General features: G+C 46.6%; 1 protein-coding gene across 4 annotated transcripts in view; it reads left to right on the top strand.

Annotated features, from left to right (window-relative positions):
• The window catches only part of LOC144486337 (traf2 and NCK-interacting protein kinase-like), a 214,381-nt gene extending 195,222 nt beyond the window's left edge, over positions 1-19,159 (top strand). For all 4 annotated transcript variants that reach the window (XM_078204383.1, XM_078204375.1, XM_078204366.1 and 1 more), the window contains 9 exons: positions 1,883-1,985; positions 5,782-5,952; positions 7,786-7,929; positions 9,357-9,491; positions 13,845-13,945; positions 14,037-14,186; positions 15,273-15,432; positions 15,520-15,659; positions 17,069-19,159. In XM_078204383.1, the coding sequence (XP_078060509.1) occupies positions 1,883-1,985; positions 5,782-5,952; positions 7,786-7,929; positions 9,357-9,491; positions 13,845-13,945; positions 14,037-14,186; positions 15,273-15,432; positions 15,520-15,659; positions 17,069-17,152 (1,188 nt within the window). In that variant the 3' untranslated portion in view covers positions 17,153-19,159. The remainder of the gene's footprint in view (positions 1-1,882; positions 1,986-5,781; positions 5,953-7,785; positions 7,930-9,356; positions 9,492-13,844; positions 13,946-14,036; positions 14,187-15,272; positions 15,433-15,519; positions 15,660-17,068) is intronic.
• Positions 19,160-20,408: the final 1,249 nt, after the last annotated feature.

The raw sequence follows: 20,408 nt of genomic DNA, 5'->3' as shown, positions 1-20,408 counted from the left end.
CACGCTCTCTCCTGCAGTATCCGGTCGAGACCTCAGCAATGTCCCTCACTGAGTTCAACATTTCAACCTTGAGCCCAGAATATATTACCACACTCTCAATGCAGCACTGAGGGAGTGCCGCACAGTCAGAGGGTCAGTGCTGAGGGAGTGCCGCACTGTCAGAGAGTCAGTACTGAGGGAGTGCCGCACTGTTAGAGGGTCAGTGCTGAGGGAATGCTGCACTGTCAGAGGGTCAGTACTGAGGGAGTGCCGCACTGTCAGAGGGTCAGTACTGAGTGAGTGCTGCACTGTCAGAGGGTCAGTACTGAGGGAGTGGCGCACTGTCAGAGGGTCAGTGCTGAGGGAGTGCCGCACTGTCAGAGGGTCAGTGCTGAGGGAATACCGCACTGTCACAGGCTCAGTACTGAGGGACTGCCGCACTGTCAGTGGGTCACTACTGAAGGAGTGCCGTACTGTCAGACGGTCAGTGCTGAGGGAGTGCCGCACTGTCAGAGGCTCAGTGCTGAGGGAGTGCCGCACTGTCAGTGGGTCACTACTGAAGGAGTGCCGTACTGTCAGACGGTCAGTGCTGAGGGAGTGCCGCACTGTCAGAGGGTCAGTGCTGAGGGAGTGCCGCACTGTCAGAGGCTCAGTGCTGAGGGAGTGCCGCACTGTCAGAGGGTCAGTACTGAGGGAGTGCCGCACTGTCAGAGGGTCAGTACTGAGGGAGTGCCGCACTGTCAGAGGGTCAGTACTGATGGAGTGTCCCCAATTGTCTGCTGTCCTTAATTTAATTAATTGGATGTATCACAAACTACAATGTGGTTTAGTTTTTCTGATTTGCTCACGGTGCTGGGTGACTCATCCACATTGGACAACAACCAAACTCCTTCACAAAACTCTTGGTCCCTAAAGTTAAAGTAAAGTTTATTTATTAGTCACAAGTAAGGCTTACATTAACACTGCAATGAAGTTACTGTGAAATTCCCTTTCTTTCACATTCCTCTGTTGCCTCACCCTTCCCTCTCTCTGTAACCTCTTCCCCTCAACCTGCGGAGACCCCAACACTTTTTCAATTCTGGCTGGTTGCAATCCGTGATTTCTATCTCTCTGCCATTGGTCCGTGTACCTTCAGCTTCCTGAACCCTCAGCTCCAGAATCCTCCCCCTAAATCTCTCTGTCCGTCTCTCAATGTTCCTTCTAAACTGTGTGAGTTTCTGGCTGTGCAACTGTTGAAAATGATCTGGCCCAGTGTTGTGTGCAAGCAATGTTCTCTTTAGGATCTCAGCAGGGTGGCATGGAGCAGAGTGGTTAGCACTGCTGCCTCACAGCACCAGGGACCCGGGTTCGATTCCCGGCTTGGGTCACCGTCTGTGTGGAGTCTGCACGTTCTCCCCGTGACTGCGTGGGTTTCCCTCGGGTGCTCCAGTTTCCTCCCACAGTCTGAGAGACGTGCTGGTTAGGTGGATTGGCCGTGCTAAATGCATGGTGGGGTTATGGGATAGGGTAGGGGAAAGGACCTGGGTAAGATGCTCTTTTGGAGAGTCAGTACAGATACGATAAGCTGAATGACCTCCTTTTGCACTGTAGGGATTCTATGTGTGACCATGTGTCAATCTTAAAGGGACCATGCATTGCAAAAGACAACAGAAATTTGAGAACTTTGCTCTCTCTCTCTCCCTCCCTCCTCCTATCCCTCTGGCCAAAAGTTTGGTCACCTGTCCTTATATCTCCCGATGTCACTCAGTGTCTGATTGTGGTTAATAATGCTTCTGCGAAATGCCTAGGGATGCTTTATTCTTTTGAGGATGTAACATAAATGTAAGTTGTTACTGTTGTTGTTGTAAGCTGCAATTTCTGCTGCATCAGGATGTAAGTGAATCGGGGCATTTGTGTGTTGCAGTATGGCCGGAGTACGGGCACAAAGTCATCCTTCACCCCCTTTGTGGACCCAAGAGTATTTCAGACATCACCAAGTGGCAGTGAAGAAGAGTCATCAGCAGCGGGTAAGCGGCAATGATGACTCTTGACCTTGGGGGTCATAGTTTGTCAGGAGAGATTCACAGACTTCCACTTTCCAGAACAATGATGAGGTGTTGGTCTCGAGTGTTGACACTCTGACCTCTGTCAGAACATCTGGGGCTGAAGCCATACCCCTAAGCCTTGGAGAATTGACCAATAAGAACCAGGTGGATGTGGTCTGTTTAGACTTTCAGAAGGCTTCGACGAATTCTCACACAGCAGACTGCTCTGTAAAGTTAAAGCACATGGGATTGCAGGTAATGTCTTGAGATGGAGAGAAAGCTGGTTAGCACATTGGAAGAAGCAAAGTATCGGCATAAATGGGTCTTTTTCTGATTGGCAATCAGTGACTAGTGGGGTTCCGCAGGGATCTGTGCTTGGACCCCAACTGTTCACATTATGTATTAATGATTTGGAAGAGGGAACTAAATGTATTATCTCCAAATTTGCAGATGATACAAAGTTGGGTGGGAGGGTGAGCTGTGAGGAGGATGCAGAGATGCTTCAGCGTGATTTGGACAGGCTGAATGATTGGGCAGATGCAGTATAATGTGGATAAATGTGAGATTATCCACTTTGGTAGCAAAAATAGATTATTATTTGAATGGGTGTAAATTGGGAGAGGTGGATACTCAACGAGACCTTGGCGTCCCTGTGCATCAGTTGCTGAAAGTAAGCGCACAGGTACAGCAGGCAGTAAAGAAGGCAAATGGTATGTTGGCCTCCATAGCGAGATGATTTGAGTCTAGGGATAGGGATGTTTTGCTGCGGTTGTATAGGGCATTGGTGAGGCCGCACCTGGAGTATTGTGTGCAATTTTAGTGTCTTTATCTGAGGAAGGATGTCCTTGCTATAGAGGAAGTACATCGGAGGTTTACCAGGATGATTCCTGGGATGGCAGGTCTGTCATATGAGGCGAGACTAAGTCGGTGAGGATTATATTCACTGAAGTTTAGAAGACTGAGAGGAGATCTCATAGAAACTTATAAAATTCTAACAGGATTAGACAGAGTAGATTCCAACAGAATGTTCCCAATGTTGGGATGTCCAGAACAAGGGGTCAAAGTTTAAGGATAAGGGGTAAACCTTTTAGGACTGAGGTGAGAAGCAATTATTTTCACCCAGAGGGTGGTGAATGTGTGGCATTCACTACCGCCGAATGTAGTTGAGGCCAAAATGTGTGATTTCAAGAAGGAATTAGATATAGCTCTTGGGGCTAAAGGGATCAAGGGATTTGGGGGAAGGGGGATCAGGATATTGAATTTGATGATCAGCCATGATCAAAATGAATGACAGAGCAGGCTTGAAGGGCCGAATGGCTCACTCCTACTTCTAGTTTCCATGTTTCTTTGAGATGTCAGTGACATGGCAACAGTGGCAACGTTTCAAAATACTTCTTCAGCTGTGGAGGTGCATTTCTTTGCTTCCTTCCTTTTATCTTTCCTCCCCTGTCTTTATTGAAGCCTGGTGTCAGAATAGTTAAAGCAATTACCAAAAAGACATTACCAACATGGTTTTGTACGAGGGAGGTCATGCCTCACAAATTTGGTTGAGTTTTTTGAGGAGGTGACAAAAACGATTGACGAGGGAAGAGCCGCGGATGTCGTCTATATGGATTTTAGTAAAGCGTTTGACAAGGTCCCTCATGGCAGGCTGGTGCAAAAGGTTAAATCTCATGGGATAAAAGGTGAGCTAGCTAGATGGGTGGAGAACTGGCTTAGCCATTGAAGACAGAGGGTAACAGTGGAGGGGTCTTTTTCCGGTTGGAGGTCTGTGACTAGTGGTGTTCCGCAGGGCTCTGTACTGGGACCTCTGTTGTTTGTGATATATATAAATGATTTGGAGGAAGATGTAGCTGGTGTGATCAGTAAGTTTGCAGACGACACAAAGATTGCTGGAGTTGCAGATAGTGATGAACATTGTCAGAGAATACAGCAGGATATAGATAGGCTGGAACATTGGGCGGAGAAATGGCAGATGGAATTTAATCCAGATAAATGCGAAGTGATGCATTTCGGTAGATCTAATGTAAGGGGGAGCTATACAATAAATGGCAGAACCATCAGGAGTAGAGACACACAGAGGGACCTGGGTGTACAAGTCCACAGATCCTTAAAGGTGGCAGCACAGGTGGAGAGGATGGTGAAGAAGGCATATGGCATGCTTGCCTTTATTGGACGGGGCATAGAATATAAAAGTTGGCATATGATGTTGCAGTTGTATAGAACGTTGGTTAGGCCATATTTGGAATACTGCGTCCAGTTCTGGTCGCCACACTACCAGAAGGACGTGGAGGCTTTGGAGAGAGTGCAGAAAAGGTTTACCAGGATGTTGCCTGGTATGGGGGGTCTTAGCTACGAGGAGAGATTGGGTAAACTGGGGTTGTTCTCCCTGGAAAGACGGAGGATGAGGGGCGACCTAATAGAGGTGTATAAAATTATGAAGGGCATAGATAGGGTGAACAGTGGGAAGCTTTTTCCCAGGTCGGAGGTGACGAACACAAGGGGTCACGGGTTCAAGGTAAGGGGGGCAAGGTTCAACACAGATGTCAGGGGGATGTATTTTACACAGGGTGGTGGGGGCCTGGAATGCACTCCCAAGCAAGGTGATTGAGGCGGACACACTGGGATCGTTTAAGACTTATCTAGATAGCCACATGAACAGACTGGGAATAGAGGGATACAAACGAATGGTCTAGTTGGGCACATGAGCGGCGCAGGCTTGGAGGGCCGAAGGGCCTGTTCCTGTGCTGTATTGTTCTTTGTTCTTTGTTCAATTACTGGACAATTCAACGGTCCTTTTTGGCTTTGTCCATCTCTATCTGATTGTTTCACTGGCATCTGTTGAGATTGATTTACTGGGCGGCACGGTGGCACAGTGGTTGGCACTGCTGCCTCACAGCACCGGGGACCCAAGTTCAGTTCCGGCCCTGGGTGACTGTGGAGTTTGCACGTTCTCCCCGTGTCTGCGTGGGTTTCCTCCAGGTGCTTCGGTTTCCTCCCACACTCCAAAGATGTGCAGTTTAGGTGTATTGGCTCTCGGTGTACCAAGATGTGTAGGTTAGCAGGATTAGCCATGGTAAATGTGTGGGATTCCGGGGATAGGGCCTGGGTAAGATGCTCTGTCAGAGTCGGCGCGGAACCAATTGGCCGAATGGCCTCTTCTGCACTGCAGGGATTCTTTGATTCTTTTGCTTTGCTGGGTTCCAGGAATGATAAAGAGAGACCCCCCCCCACTCTTCCAGTGGAGAGAAACTGGGCAACAGCCCTCCCCCCCCACACACTTCCATTGAAGGGTCAGCAGTCTTTGGGGAGGGGAGAACATTCTCCGCCAGAGTTAGGGTTTATTGATGTCAGGATTGGTTGCGTAACACTTTCAACTCTGAGTGAGAAGGTGGTGAAGTCCAGTCCTACTTCAGGAACTTGGGGCTTTGATCTCACGATGGAGTACTGAGGGCGTGCCACACTGTCGGAGTTGCAGTCTTTTGGGCCAGATGCTCTGTCCTCTCGAGCAGGAGTAACGAATCCCAAGGCAGTACGTTAAGGAAGGACTCTCCGGAATGCAACCAATAGGAAGCCATGATGCAACATCATGAAGCCCGATTATCTGGTGGTTGTTTCAGTGCTGTCAGTGGGATCTTGCAGTGTAAAACTGGGCTTATTTCCTGCAAGTCCACAGGGAGTATGTAGAGATTGCTGTTACCTTCTTGTTTGATGAATTAGATTCCTGGGTGCCCTGTCTACCATCCTCCAGTCAGTTTGTGTCTTGTGTTTTTTTCAGCGATGTTCTCCACTGACATGCTGCGACAGGAACAGGCCAAGCTGAATGAAGTTCGGAAAATCTCCGTGGTAAACGTGAACCCCACAAACATCCGACCCCACAGCGACACCCCGGAGATCCGCAAATACAAGAAGCGATTCAACTCGGAAATACTCTGCGCCGCGTTGTGGGGTGAGCCTCGAACCTCACTGACTCTTCCCCAGCCCCTCCCTCTGGCGATTGCCTCCCCCCCCCCCCCCCCCCCCCCCCCGGCCTCAGCAGAATCAATCGTTTGGGCGCCATCAACAGTGAGCAGCAAGACTATTGGGCCATGGGAGGCATCATATCCCAGCCCACCTTAAACCTGTGTTTGTAAACACTGGGCTGTCTGCAGGAGGGTATGGTGTAAGACCCCTGCCAGGTTCCATTCCCCCTCACACTGAGCTTTGAGGTGATGAGCCTGGGGCCTCGCTGCTCTATATTGTTCAGCTGGGTGAGGCATCAACCTGCTAACTAGCATGTCTCCATGAGGCTTCAGCTCACTGATGGGCCTGAGCAGTTAGTTGCTGCAAGCAGACCCGTTCTCCTCGTGGGGAGTGACTAGCCACCTAGCTGACACATACATTTCTTCACTCTGGTTCCTAGAAGGCAGCTGTGGATAGAGTGCGGCAAAGCCCAAAGTCCTAATCCCGCACCAACTCCCAGCAGACAGCTCTCCTCATACCAAGAGGTTAGATGATTTGGTGCAGAGGAATTGGGCAGTATTCTACGTGGCTGTGTATGGAGTGGTTGGGTGTCTGCGCTATTATTGCATATTTCCAGATGGAAAGCACATTATGTGGTCTAACCAGGTGTCTCGGCCTCCTGTATGTGTTGAGTAACATTATCTCATATTAGCTCCACACATTGATCTGAATTCCATTGTACATTGATTTTGATTTGATTTGATTTGAATCTGTGATAAGAAATCATAGAAGTCATAGAAATCATAGAAACCCTACAGTGCAGAAAGAGGCCATTCGGCCCATCGCATCTGCACCGACCACAATCCCACCCAGGCCCTACCCCCATAATCCTACATATTTTACCCGCTAATCCCTCTAACCTACGCATCTCAGGACACTAATTTAGTTTTTATGACAAAATTTATTGAAATGCATAAAGTTTAACGGAACAAAATTGGTCATCCAAAAGAGACTTCTTAGTGTTTAAAATTAAATTAAAAAATCACAAAAGCAGAACGACAAGACAAATGTATCTGAGACGAAATATATTAATAGTCATCTCCCCAGCAAGTTGCATTTTTTTTGGTGCAAATAGAGGTTTTTTTTGCAGCAGGCTCCAGCATCTAACAATCCCTGTTTTTAGAGCACTTGTCTGAAGGACCTCTTTGCAATGAGTCTTTTTCTCTTAATCTTGCTCCTTTGCGATCGGTCCACGCTGGCGTTAGCTTCCAACTCATAACCTTTCCCTCCATCCTTGATACGCAGTCTGTTAAAGGCTTTGATCCACATCAGACCCAGGAATTCAGCCCCAGTTTTATTGTGCTGGAAGAAGAGTTGAGTCTTCCTGGACTTGAGCTCCATCAGAGCCAGTGCAATGTCCTGCTCCCCATGTTTCTCCTTCTCCCAGATGATCCTCGCCCGGAATCTGGGAATTGATAAGAATCTGTGCCATGACTGGGCAAGTTGGCAGTGTTACTGCTGGGGAAGTATGGGTGGTTAGCGCTGCTGCCTCACAGCGCCAGGAACCCAGGTTCAATTCCTGGCTTGGGTCACTGTCTGTGTGGAGTTTGCACATTCTCCCCATATCTGTGTGTGTTTCCTCCAGGTGCTCCAGTTTCCTCCCACAGTCCGAAAGACATGCTGGTTAGGTGCATTGGCCATGCTAAATTCTCCCTCAGTGTACCCGAACAGGGGCCGGAGTGCGGCAACTAGGGGATTTCCACAGTAACTTCATTGCAGTGTTAATGTAAGCCTACTTGTGACACTAATAAATAAAAACCTGCCTTCGCTTGTCTTCCAGGAGTGAACCTATTAGTGGGCACTGAAAATGGTTTAATGTTATTGGATCGAAGTGGCCAGGGAAAGGTTTACAACCTCATCAATCGCAGACGTTTCCATCAGATGGACGTACTGGAGGGTCTAAACATCCTCGTCACTATATCGGGTAAGGAGTCACCTTCTGCACATGTTCCAGGCCAGCCGTTAGTAAAGCGTGTGACAGAAGGAATGGCGAATGCTTAATAGTTCCGAGTTTAAGAAGTTAATCCTACTCTCTGCTTCAGGAGCCCTTTGACCCAGTTTGCATTATTTTTATTTTGTAACTATTTCGTTTATGCAAGTTCAATGTCAGCTTTTCAGGTGCACGTTCCAGGTTAAGGGAATAAATTCCCCTGCTCAATCACAACCTTTATTTAATTAAAGGTGCTATATAAACGCAGATTGGTTTTTGTTGTCAAGCGATACAGGGATTTGAAGACCAGGATGAGAATGTTAAAATCAAGACGTTACCACAGCTAGAGCAGATGTAGGTTAAACATCTGCTTGTGAATTTCGTTATGAAACCTTTAGTCAGCGTTCCAGTTAAGCCCCCCCAATGTTTATAGAAACTTTGGCAATCGCGGCGGATCCCAAAATTGATGAATTTTTGCAGCATAGGCGCTGTTATAATGTAGGAAACACAGCAACCAAAATGAGCACAGCAAAATCCCACAACAGCCAAATCATTTTTTTTTGTTGTATGATGTTGGTTGAGGAATAAATATTGATCAGGACACTGGGAGTAACTCTCCAACTCAAAATTGCATTATGGAATCTTCTGAGACCAACTGAGAGGGCAGATGGGGCTGCGTTTTAATGTCTCACCTGGAAGTTGGTACCAATGACAGTACAAGACCGGGTACTGTGCAGGAGTGCCAGCCTCAACTGAGCACTGCATTCTCTGGAGTGGGACATGAATCCACAATGTCCTGACTCCGAGGCAACAATGCTGCCCACTGACCTTCAACTGCTCTTTGCTTGTTATCTTCTTCTGCCAGTTGAATTTTCCCGACTTTGGCCGGAACTTTCCAAGCTCCAGTGACAGGAATCACTGTGGGCCGGAAAGGGAAATTTGGAGAGTAGCCAAAAGTCAATTGATTGGAAAAATCCCGCCCTTTTTGGGTGGACCGGTGGCACAATGGCACTGCTGCCTGTCAGCGCCAGGGACCCGGGTTCGATTCCGGCCTCAGGTCACTGTCCATGTGGAGTTTGCATATTCTCCCCGTGTCTGCATGGGTTTCCTCCGGGTGCTCCAGTTTCCTTCCACACTCCAAACATGGGTGAGTTAGGTTGATTGGCCATGCTAAATTGCCAGGGATTAGCAGGGTAAAAACATGGGGTTACTGAGATATGACCTGGGTGGGATAGTTGTTGGTGCAGGCTCGATGGGCTGAATGTCCTCTTTCTGCACTGTACAGATTCTATTCTATGGTTCTTTTTTAGTGTTGACGGTATCATGCTTTCCCTCGGCATTTGCAAACCCAAGAAACAGTTTAAGATGAGTTGTGGGAATGTGCAGTCTTTTAATTTTGCTAAACTTTGCTCACTGAACAGGCAAGAAGAATAAATTGAGGGTCTATTACCTGTCTTGGCTGAAGAACAGGATATTGCACAATGATCCTGAGGTAGAAAAGAAGCAGGGCTGGACCACTGTTGGCGATTTGGAGGGCTGCGTACACTACAAAGTTGGTATGTAACAGATTGGAGACACACTGCTTGATCATTGTATTCTTTGAGATGTAGGTGAATCACAATCCCTTTACCTGTAAATGCACAGTAATTGTAGAGCAAGAACAGAGAATTAATCATCGAGTTGGAATCATATAATCAAAGTATGGTTATAGGTCAGAAGGAGGCCGTTCAGCCCAGTGTGTCAGTACTGCCTCTCTGAAGCAACAATTCACTTTTACCACTTTCCTTTTCCTTGCAAATCTTTCCTTTTTGAATTTTTTTTTATTCTTTCATGGGATGCGGGCATTGCTGGCAAGGCCCTCATTTATTGCCCATCCCTAATTGCTCTTGAACTGAGTGTCTCACTCAGCCATTTCAGAGGACAGTTAAGAGTCAACCACATTCTTGTGGGTCTCAAGACAATGGTTTCATGGTCATTATTAGACTCCAGATTTTTATTTTTATCTGCTGTGGTTGGATTTGAATCGGGGTCCCCAGAGCATTACCCTGGCTCTCTTGGTTACTAGTGACAATACCACTATGCCACTGCCTCACCTTGATCCAATTCCCTCTCAAACGTAATGACAGAATCTGCCTCCACCACATTCTCAGGCAACGCACTCCAGTTAATGCCACTGGCTCCATGGAAGTATCTTTCCTCGTGCCGCCGTTGCTTCTTTTGCCAATAACCTGTGCCCTCGCATTCTTGATTTTTTTCACCAATGAGAACAGTTTCTCCCTCTTTACTCTGTCCAGAGTCCTCATGGTTTTGAACATTGAACATAGAACATAGAACATTACAGCGCAGTACAGGCCCTTCGGCCCTCGATGTTGCGCCGACCAGTGAAACCAATCTAAAGCCCCTCTAATCTACACTATTCCAATATCATCCATATGTTTATCCAATAACCATTTGAATGCTCTTAATGTTGACGAGTCCACTACTGCTGCAGGCAGGGCATTCCACGCCCTTACTACTCTCTGAGTAAAGAACCTACCTCTAACATCTGTCCTATATCTATCACCCCTCAATTTAAAGCTATGTCCCCTCATGCTAGCCATCACCATCCGAGGAAAAAGGCTCTCACTATCTACCCTATCTAATCCTCTGATCATCTTGTATGCCTCTATTAAGTCACCTCTTAACCTTCTTCTCGCGAACGAAAACAACCTCAAGCCCCTCAGCCTTTCCTCATACGATTTTCCCACCATACCAGGCAACATCCTGGTAAATCTCTTCTGCACCCTTTCTAACATTTCCACATCTTTCCTATAATGCGGCGACCAGAACTGTACGCAATAGTCCAGATGCGGCTGCACCAGAGTTTTATACAGTTGCAGCATGACCTCCTAGCTCTGAAACTCAATCCCTCTACCAATAAAAGCTAACACACCGTACGCCTTCTTAACAACCCTATCAACCTGGGTGCCAACTTTCAGGGATCTATGCACATGGACACCCAGATCCCTCTGTTCATCCACATTACCAAGTATCTTACCATTAGCCCAGTACTCTGTATTCCTGTTACTCCTTCCAAAGTGAATCACCTCACACTTTACCGCATTAAACTCCATTTGCCACCTCTCAGCCCAGCTCTGCAGCTTATCTATGTCCCTCTGTAACCTGCCACTTCCCTCCGCCCTGTCTATAACTCCACCGATTTTAGTGTCATCCGCAAATTTACTAATCCATCCTTCCACGCCCTCATCCAGGTCATGAATAAAAATGACAAACAGCAGTGGCCCCAAAACAGATCCTTGCGGTACACCACTAGTAACTGAACTCCAGGATGAATATTTCCCATCAACCACCACCCTCTGTTTTCTTACAGCTAGCCAATTCCTGATCCAAACCACTAAATCACATCTCTATCAAATCTTCTCTCAGCGTTCTCCTCTCCAAGGAAAACATGGGATGATGGAAAGTTTACGTCTGAGGAAGAGGCCACTCTGCCCATCCTGTCTGCACTGGCTGGAAATGGAGCCACCCAGCCTTATCCGCTTTCCAGTGTTTGGTCTGCAGGTTACAGCACTTGAGGTTGAAAATCCAGACAGTTTTCAAATGAGTCAAAGGTTTCTGCATCCACCAGCTGTTCAGGCAGTGAGTTCCAGATCCACACAACCTGCTGGGTGAAAAATATTTTCCTAATCTCCCCTCTAACCTTTCTACCAATCACTTAAGCTATACCCCCAGTCACTGATCTCTCTGCTAAAGTAAATAGGTCCTTCCCATCCACTCTATTCCAACCCCTCACAATCTTGATACATCTCAATCAAGATAAAAGCAAAACACTGCAGATATTGGGATCTGAAACAAAAACAGAAAATGCTGGAAATTCTCGTCAGGTCTGGCAGCATCTGTGGAGAGAGAATAGAGCCAATGTTTCGAGTCTGGGTGGCCTTTGAACTTTACCCACTTATATTCTCTCTCTCTGCCTCCTTCCTACCAAAATGAATCACCTCACACTTCCTTGCATTAAATTTCACCCACCAATTATCTGCCTATTCCAGCCAGCTGTCTACATCCTTATGAAGGTCTACACTATCCCCCTCACTATCCACAGTACCTCAAAGCTTCACATCATCTGCAGATATTTAGACTGTTCCCTGTACACCGAGGTCCAGGTTATCAACGTACATCAGGAAGAGCAGATTCCTCAGACTCGCTCCTGAGGAACCCACTATAAACCTTCCTCCAGCCTGAAAAACTACTGTTCACCAATGCTCTTTGTTCCCTGTAACTCGGCTAATTTTATATCCATGTTGCCACGACCCTTTTTATTTCATGAGCTCTAACTTTGCTTAGAAGTCTGTTTTGTGGCACTTTATCAAGTGTCTTTTGGAAGTTTGTGTAGCCCACATCAACAGCATTGCCCTCATCAACCCTCTCATAACTCACTGAGTCAATAAAAAAATCTCTTCTCTCACCCGTTCCTTTTACGAATTCCTCCAGGGGAGATAGAATCATAGAATCCCTACAGTGCAGAAGGAGGCCATTTGGCCCATCGAGTCTGCACCAACCACAATCCCACCCAGGCCCTATCCCCATGACCCCATATATTTACCCTGCTAATCTCCCTGACATTAAGGGTCAATTTAGCCTGATCAATCCACCTAACTCGCACATCTTTGGAGATGGTGACAGAGTACCAATGTCTATTAATGACCAGTAATCCAGAGGCCCAGGGACACGGGTTCAAATCCAACCACAGCAGCTGGTGGAATTTAGATTCAATGAATAGCATCAGTAATGATGACCATGAAACTATCATCGATTGTTGCTAATCACAGAATTGTTACAATGCGGAAGGAGGCCACTTGGCCCATCGCGCCTGCACTGGCTCTCCGAATGTGCAAGTCACCCGAGTTTCCATTCTCCTGCCTTCTCCCCTTCACCCTGCACATTCTTCCTTTTCAGAGAACAGTTTAATTTCCTTCTGAGTGCTTCGATTGAACCTGCCTCCACCACCCTCTCAGGCAGTGCATTCCAGAGCTGGAGCACTGATTGTGTGAAATCGTTTTTCCACATATCATTTTTCCTCTTTTAACAGATTACTTTAAATCTGTGCCCTCTCGTTCTTGATCCTTTCACCAATGGGAACAATTTCTCCCTATTTATTCTGTGCAGACCCTGCACACGACATCGGATCCCCTCTCAGCCTTCAGCCATAAAGTGTAGGAGCAGAAGTAGGCCATTCGGCCCATCGAGTCTGCTCCACCATTCAATGAGATCATGACTGATCTGATATGATAATCCTCAACTCCATTTTTCCACCTTATCCCCATAACCCTCGATTCCCTTACTGATTAAAAATCTGATTAGCTCAGCCATGAACATCTTAACAACCCAGCCTTTACAGCCCTCTGCAGTAAAGAATTCCACAGAATCATTATCCTGCGAGGGGAGAAAACAGTCGCAATTTCTCCAATCTGTTTTCATAACTAAAGTTTCTCATCACAGGAACCATTCTCTTGAATCTTTTCTGCACTCTCTCCAATGCCTTCACATCCTTCCTAAAGTGCACAGCCTAGAACTGGGCACAATGCTCTAGTTGAGGCCCAACAAGATACTTACACAAGTTCAAAACAGCCTTTTTGCTCTTGTTGTCTGTCTTAAAAATCCATCTGGTTCACCAATGTCCTTTAGGGAAGGAAATCTGCTGTCCTTACCCGGTCTGGCCTACAAGTGGCTCCAGAGTCACAGCAATGTCGTTGATTCTTAATTACCCTCTGAAATGGCCTGGCAAGCCACTCACTTCCATGGCATCTAGGGATGGGCAACAAATGCTGGCCTTGCCAGCAATGCCCACATTCCATGGAAAATAAAGAAAATAACGTCTTCACCTCGTTTTGTTTCATTTCAATTTGCAGTTAAATACGAGAGGATTAGGTTTCTCGTCATCGCTTTGAAGAATGCGGTGGAAATTTATGCCTGGGCACCAAAGCCTTATCACAAATTCATGGCCTTCAAGGTACAAACATTACACAACACAATCTTGCTATTTTTTTTTTTCTTTTTCAAAGATTTCATCAACGTTTAAAATAATGACCTTCCCTCAACAGTCTTTTGCAGATCTTCAACACAGACCATTATTGGTTGACCTGACAGTGGAAGAGGGGCAAAGGTTAAAGGTTATCTATGGGTCTCACACTGGTTTCCATGTGATTGATGTCGATTCAGGGAATGTCTATGATATTTATATACCATCACACGTAAGTGTCGTGTTCAGCTGTTCCAACACAGCCATAGGGAAGCCTTCTAACCTATTCTCTGTATCCAGTGGTCGGGAGCCCTTCAATATCGACTACAATTTTTGTGTTGTAATAGTTTAAAATAATTCAGCATAGAGGTGAGCCAATCGGCCCATCTTCCACTCCCCTTCCCTTTCCAATTCAAATATTTTCCCAGTCCCCTTTTGGAATGTCTTTCAGACAGCGCATGGATTACAACAACTCTGTGGAAGAAAACACTGCTTCAATCTCACTGCTGGTTCCTAAACCTCTATCCATAGAATCCCTACAGTGCAGAAGAGGCCATTTGGCCCATTGAGTCTGCACCGACCCTCCAAAAGAGCACCCCACTCAGGCCCAATCCTCCACCCTAACCCCGTAACCCCACACATTGATCATGGTCAATCCACCTAACCTGCACAGCTTTCGGACTGTGGGAGGAAACCTGAGCACCTGGAGGAAACCCACGCAGACATGGGGAGAACGTGCAAACTCTGCACAGCCAGTCACCAAAGGCCGGAATTGAACCTGGATCCCTGGAGCTGTGAGGCGACAGTGCTAACCACTGTGCCACTGTGTCCTCTGCATACCAACCCTCCCGCCGTGGCAACAGTTGCTCCCTACTTATCACAATCCCTCAGAATTTGTAACACTTTTAAGTGTCTCCTTAAGCATCTCTACAATACAGAGAACAATCCCAGTGTCTGTAGTCTCTGCATCGAGAGGGTAGAAACACAAACCAGCGAATGGGCTGGGTCACAAAATCCACCTTTGCTAAATGTCTTGTCATGTGTTTCGTTCCAGTCTCATCGAAGTTGCCTCGAACATATTCATCCTCTTTATTTCTTCTCAGTAGCTCTTAACTCTGACCTTCAAACATTTAAGACCTTAATATTGCTCCTTTATAGCTTGGTACATTAGTATTGCTGGACAAGTAATAGCACAATGTACACGAGTGCCTAGTGATCTGGAGAAGCACCGTCTCTATCACTCTCTTTCTCTCTGTCAGTTTTTCCTTCTGTCTGTTTTCATGTCCATTAATAATATTTCTGAACTTTTTCAAACCAGATTCAGGCCAACATCACACCTCATGCTCTTATCATTCTCCCCAAAACTGATGGGATGGAAATGCTGCTCTGTTACGAGGATGAGGGGGTCTATGTCAACACCTATGGGCGAATCACCAAGGATATTGTGCTGCAATGGGGCGAGATGCCCACATCAGTTGGTAAGGATACAGAAAACTCCTCGAATTGTCTCCCTGTCCCTCCTTCATGGTCAGCTGGATAATGCAGCCTCTGTCTATTCACCACAGCCTACATCCATTCCAGCCAGATAATGGGCTGGGGCGAGAAGGCCATTGAGATTCGGTCAGTGGAGACGGGACACCTCGATGGCGTCTTCATGCACAAGAGAGCTCAACGCTTGAAATTCCTCTGTGAACGGAATGACAAGGTGAGAAACTTTGTTTTCCAAATTAAACTGCAATCAACCGCATTGACCTGGGGGTGGGGGGGGGGGGGGGGGCACTACGTTCACCCTGTGGGGGAGGAGTGGAGGGACGCGCATTTACCCGGGGGGGGCTATGTTGAACTTGGGTTAAATTACACCTGAATGAATCAGTGTCCGATTCTCCTGATAGCTGTCAGGTGAGTCTACGTGAGTGTAGCAAATCCGGAAATGCTGGAAAACTCAGCAAGTCTGACAGCATCTGTGGAGAGAGAATAGAGCCAACACTTTGAGTCTGGATGACCCTTCTGTTGGCTCTATTCTCTCTCCACAGGTACTGTCATAATCTGTAACTCACTCCCGGGTATCTGTTATTCTATATATAAACCACCCCGAACCCCTCGATTAGATTCCAGTCTGTAACTCACTCCCGGGTATCTGTTATTTTATATATAAACCACTCCGAACCCCTCGATTAGATTCCAGTCTGTAACTCACTCCCAGGTATCTGTTATTCTATATATAAACCTCCCCGAACCCCTCGATTAGATTCCAGTCTGTAACTCACTCCCGGGTTTCTGTTGTTCTATATACAAACCACCCCGAACCACTCGATTAGATTCCAGTCTGTAACTCACTCCCAGGTATATGTTATTCTATAATATAAACCACCCCGAAACCCCTCGATTAGATCCCAGTCTGTAACTCACTCCCAGGTATCTGTTATTCTATAATATAAACCACCCCGAATCCCTCGGTTAGATTCCAGTCTGTAACTCACTCCTGGGTATCTGTTATTCTATATATAAACCAACCTGAACCTCTCAATTAGAATCCAGTCTGTAACTCACTCCCGGGTATCTCTTATTCTATATATAAACCTCCCCGAACCCCTCGATTTGATTCCAGTCTGTAATTCACTCCCGGGTATATGTTATTCTATAATATAAACCACCCCGAATCCCTTGGTTAGATTCCAGTCTGTAACTCACTCCTGGGTATCTGTTATTCTATATATAAACCAACTTGAACCTCTCAATTAGAATCCAGTCTGTAACTCACTCCCGGGTATCTGTTATTCTATAATATAAACCACCCCGAAACCCCTCGATTTGATTCCAGTCTGTAACTCCCGGGTATCTGTTATTCTATATATAAACTACTCCGAACCCCTCGATTAGATTCCAGTCTGTAACTCATTCCCGCGTATCTGGTTTCCATATATAAACCACCCCAAACCCCTCAATTAGATTCCAGTCTGAAACTCACTCCTGGGAATCTATTATTTTATATGCAAATAACCCTCCCTTCGACCCCCATCCCTGAATCTCTTGATTAAATTCCAGCCTGGAAGTCATATGTATGCATTCTGCTAACACTCAGTATATCAAACGCTGACCCTCTCTCATTCCCAGGTCTTCTTTGCATCCGTGCGTTCGGGTGGAAGTAGCCAAGTCTTCTTCATGACCCTGAACAGGAACTCGATGATGAATTGGTAACGAGACGGAGAGCACGCCTCCTGTTCAGACTCGCACTGAGACAACGGACGTCGACAACCTAGAGTGATTTCTAACCTTTACAAAGGAAAATGCCTCTTGACGTTCTGGATATAAAAGGACTAATGCAATATAACAAGCCTGTGTCGCGTTTCTTGAGGTGATAGTGATGATGATGATGATGATTTTTTTTTACGTTCCGGTAAACTTTGTGCGCGTGGCAACAGTCTCTGAGGGAAAACCCTCCGCATCGAGACCAGCTGTGAAGACTTCTTAGCGTCAGGAGGTCCTGAGGATTGTGGGGTTGTTTTCCCGCAGGCACCTTCTCACCAGAACTGAATAGGGAAAGGGAGAGAGAGAGAGTATAGTGCTACTGATATACAGGGTAGGGGAGGGAGCTGTGAGAGCAGCCTGGGGCACTGGGTGTAGGTGGTATCAGCGGGCAAATGAACCCATACCATTGTTTCCAAAAATTTTAGGTTCCTTGTAAGCATTCAAAGCGAGGTACCTGGTGTGGGATCGAAGGGGCTGTCAATATTGATCATTCTAACAATGGAGTAAAGCTTTTACTCATAACAGGGAAAAGGACATTTGTAAAAAGGTGAATTACTCTTAATTTCAAAGTTGATGGAACAGCATAACAATTCTATCCTTAGTTTAGAGGAAAAGCTCAGTTTGTAGCTGGGCAGCTTAATTCGCGGGAGTGAATTTACACTTTGACTACTAGTGTTAGGTTCCAGGCCGATAGTTAGTTCATGGGTTTCCTCCAGACCAGTGGTGTTTAATCTAAGGAATTTCCTCTGTGGGTGAACTGACTGGTCGCAAACAAATCCAAAATGTCACTTTGTGAGGAAACATGAGGAAGTGGGGCCTTTCCCTTTGACCAAGTATCAATTTTGGGAGGGATTAGAGAGAGGGAGAGCGCGAGAGGGAAAAGGGTTGGAGAGAGTGAGAGGATAGAGGGAGGAGAAAGGTTGAGAAAGAGAAGGGTATTGAAGGGTTATTTTGCTGGAATAGTTTTTGTGAAAGATTTGAAAGGGTTGGTGTCAGGTTTAACAGCTGCTAAAAGTGCCAACCAATGGGGGCATTTCAAATATCTTCCCCAGAATGCCCTCTATCCTCCTAACCCCCCCCTCCCCACTCACCCCCAGGGCTCACATCCTAAACTTATCCCAATGGCCTCAGGATGGTGTGGCTATTTCCCACACTTTTTAGACGAGTGTTATGGGATGTGGGCATCGCTGGCAAGGCCAGCATTGTTGCCCACCACCACTGGTTGCCCTTGAATTGAGTGCTCACTAGGCCATTGCCGAGGACAGTTAAGCCTCGGCCACATCGCTGGCACAAAGGGCAGGCTGAAGATTGGCACCGAGGAGCTGGTCATGTTCGTGACTCAGTCCTGTGCCCGGCCTTGAACCGTCTTTGATGGCGTTTCGGTTGTTTCGAAAATGCAGATGCCAAAAACAAGAAACTGATTTCTAGTCATGAATTATTCCAGGAGGGAAAAGCAGTTGGGAATGTTCATATCCCGGCAAAAGGCAGCAAAACTGGACTAGCAGCAGTGATACTGGAGTTGCATTTTAAGGGAGATAAGACCAGTTTGGACAGGCTTTACTGGCACCCTTCATTTCCAAATGTCAATGCTTTTCCTTCTGGGCACCCAATGAAGCGGGGTGGGAAGGGGTTGGGGAGGGGCAGGAACCAAAAGTGGCAACGTAGTGTGTGTTATTTGGGAGTCTGATGAGTTCTACTCCTCTATAGAGCCCTCTTGTGTATCTGTCTAAATGGTTCTGATTGACCTGAGTGATGTGAAGAATATTCTTTCCTTAAATAGCTGCGGGGCATGGCTGATTACGGATTAGAGTGTTGTCATGGATTGATCTATGTAATTTCCTGTTTTTTAACCTACCTCCTTTTCTCATTTTGTGTGTAGCTGTTTTAACAGCAGGTATTAAGTCAAGCTTGAAGCTTTTTTTAAAAAAAATAAATTAAATGTGTCATTTTCTTACGAATGTATTTTGTAATTCTGATTGGACAAGGCACTTCCCGCTCACCAGTTTCCAGGAGCATTTGTTTCATTGCAATGCGCAACGTCTCACAACTTTCCTCACGCACTTATAACTTAGTCACAACACCTCTGATCTCTGTGCAGAGTGGCATAGCAAGGTAGCATTGCTGCCTCACAGCGCCAGTGACCCGGGTTCAATTCCTGGCTCGGGTCACTGTCTGTGTGGAGTCTGCACATTCTCCCCGTGTCTGCGTGGGTTTCCTCCGGGTGCTCCGGTTTCCTCCCACAGTCCAAAGATGTGCGGGTTAGGTTGATTGGCCATGCTAAATTGTCCCTTAGTGTCAGGGGGATTAGCAGGGTAAATATGTGGGGTTGCGGGGAGGGCCTGGGTGCGATTGGGGTCGGTGTAGACTTGATGGGCCGAATGGCCTCCTTCTGCACTGTAGGGATTCTATGATTCTTCTGATCTCTGTGCATGTAAGAGTGGCACACTGGTTAGCACTGCTGCCTCACAGCGCCAGGGACCTGGATTTGATTCCAGCGTTGGGTCACTGCCTGTTGTGGAGTTTGCACATTCTCCCTGTGTGTGTGTGTGGGTTTCCTCCGGGTGTTCTGACAGTCCAAAGATGTGCAGGTTAGGTGGACTGACCATGATACATTGCCCCACAGTGTCCCAAGATGTGTAGGTTGGGGGGATTAATGAGGTAAATATGCTACGGGGCAGACCCTTGGTAAGACGCTATTTCGGAGACGCGATGCAGAGACGATGGGCTGAATGGCTCCTACTGCAATGTAGTGATTCTATGATCAGAACAATTGAAGGGGTAGGTACAAGAGGATATATATTTCTCCAGTGGGGAGAATCTAGACAAGGAGTGTACCATTAAGCTTAGAGCTAAATGGAGTTGTGAACTCAGTGGGTGGAACTCCCACCTCAAATTCAGAGATCGGGGTTCAAGTTTGGGCATGTAATCCGGACTGCCAATCCCAGTGCCGTGACTGGGAGAGCGCTGCATTGTAAATTTCAGAGAAGGCATTAAATGGAGGCGCTACCTGCTCTCTTTCAAAGGAGGGCAGGAACATTCCCTCTGGGAATGCTCAATATTTATCCCTCAACCCTTAAAAATTAGCTCTTTATGGGATCGTGCTGTGCATTACGTTGGCTGCTGAGTTTCCCAAATGATCACAAAGGCTACACTTCAAAAAGAAAAGTTCTTTATTGTGTGTGAAATGTTTTGGGACATGCGGAGA

The sequence above is a fragment of the Mustelus asterias genome, chromosome 3, assembly GCF_964213995.1.
Source record: "Mustelus asterias chromosome 3, sMusAst1.hap1.1, whole genome shotgun sequence".
In the NCBI taxonomy this organism is placed as follows: domain Eukaryota; kingdom Metazoa; phylum Chordata; class Chondrichthyes; order Carcharhiniformes; family Triakidae; genus Mustelus; species Mustelus asterias.
Note: the sequence above shows the minus strand (reverse complement) of the source record. Positions and strands in the feature narration are given on the sequence as shown.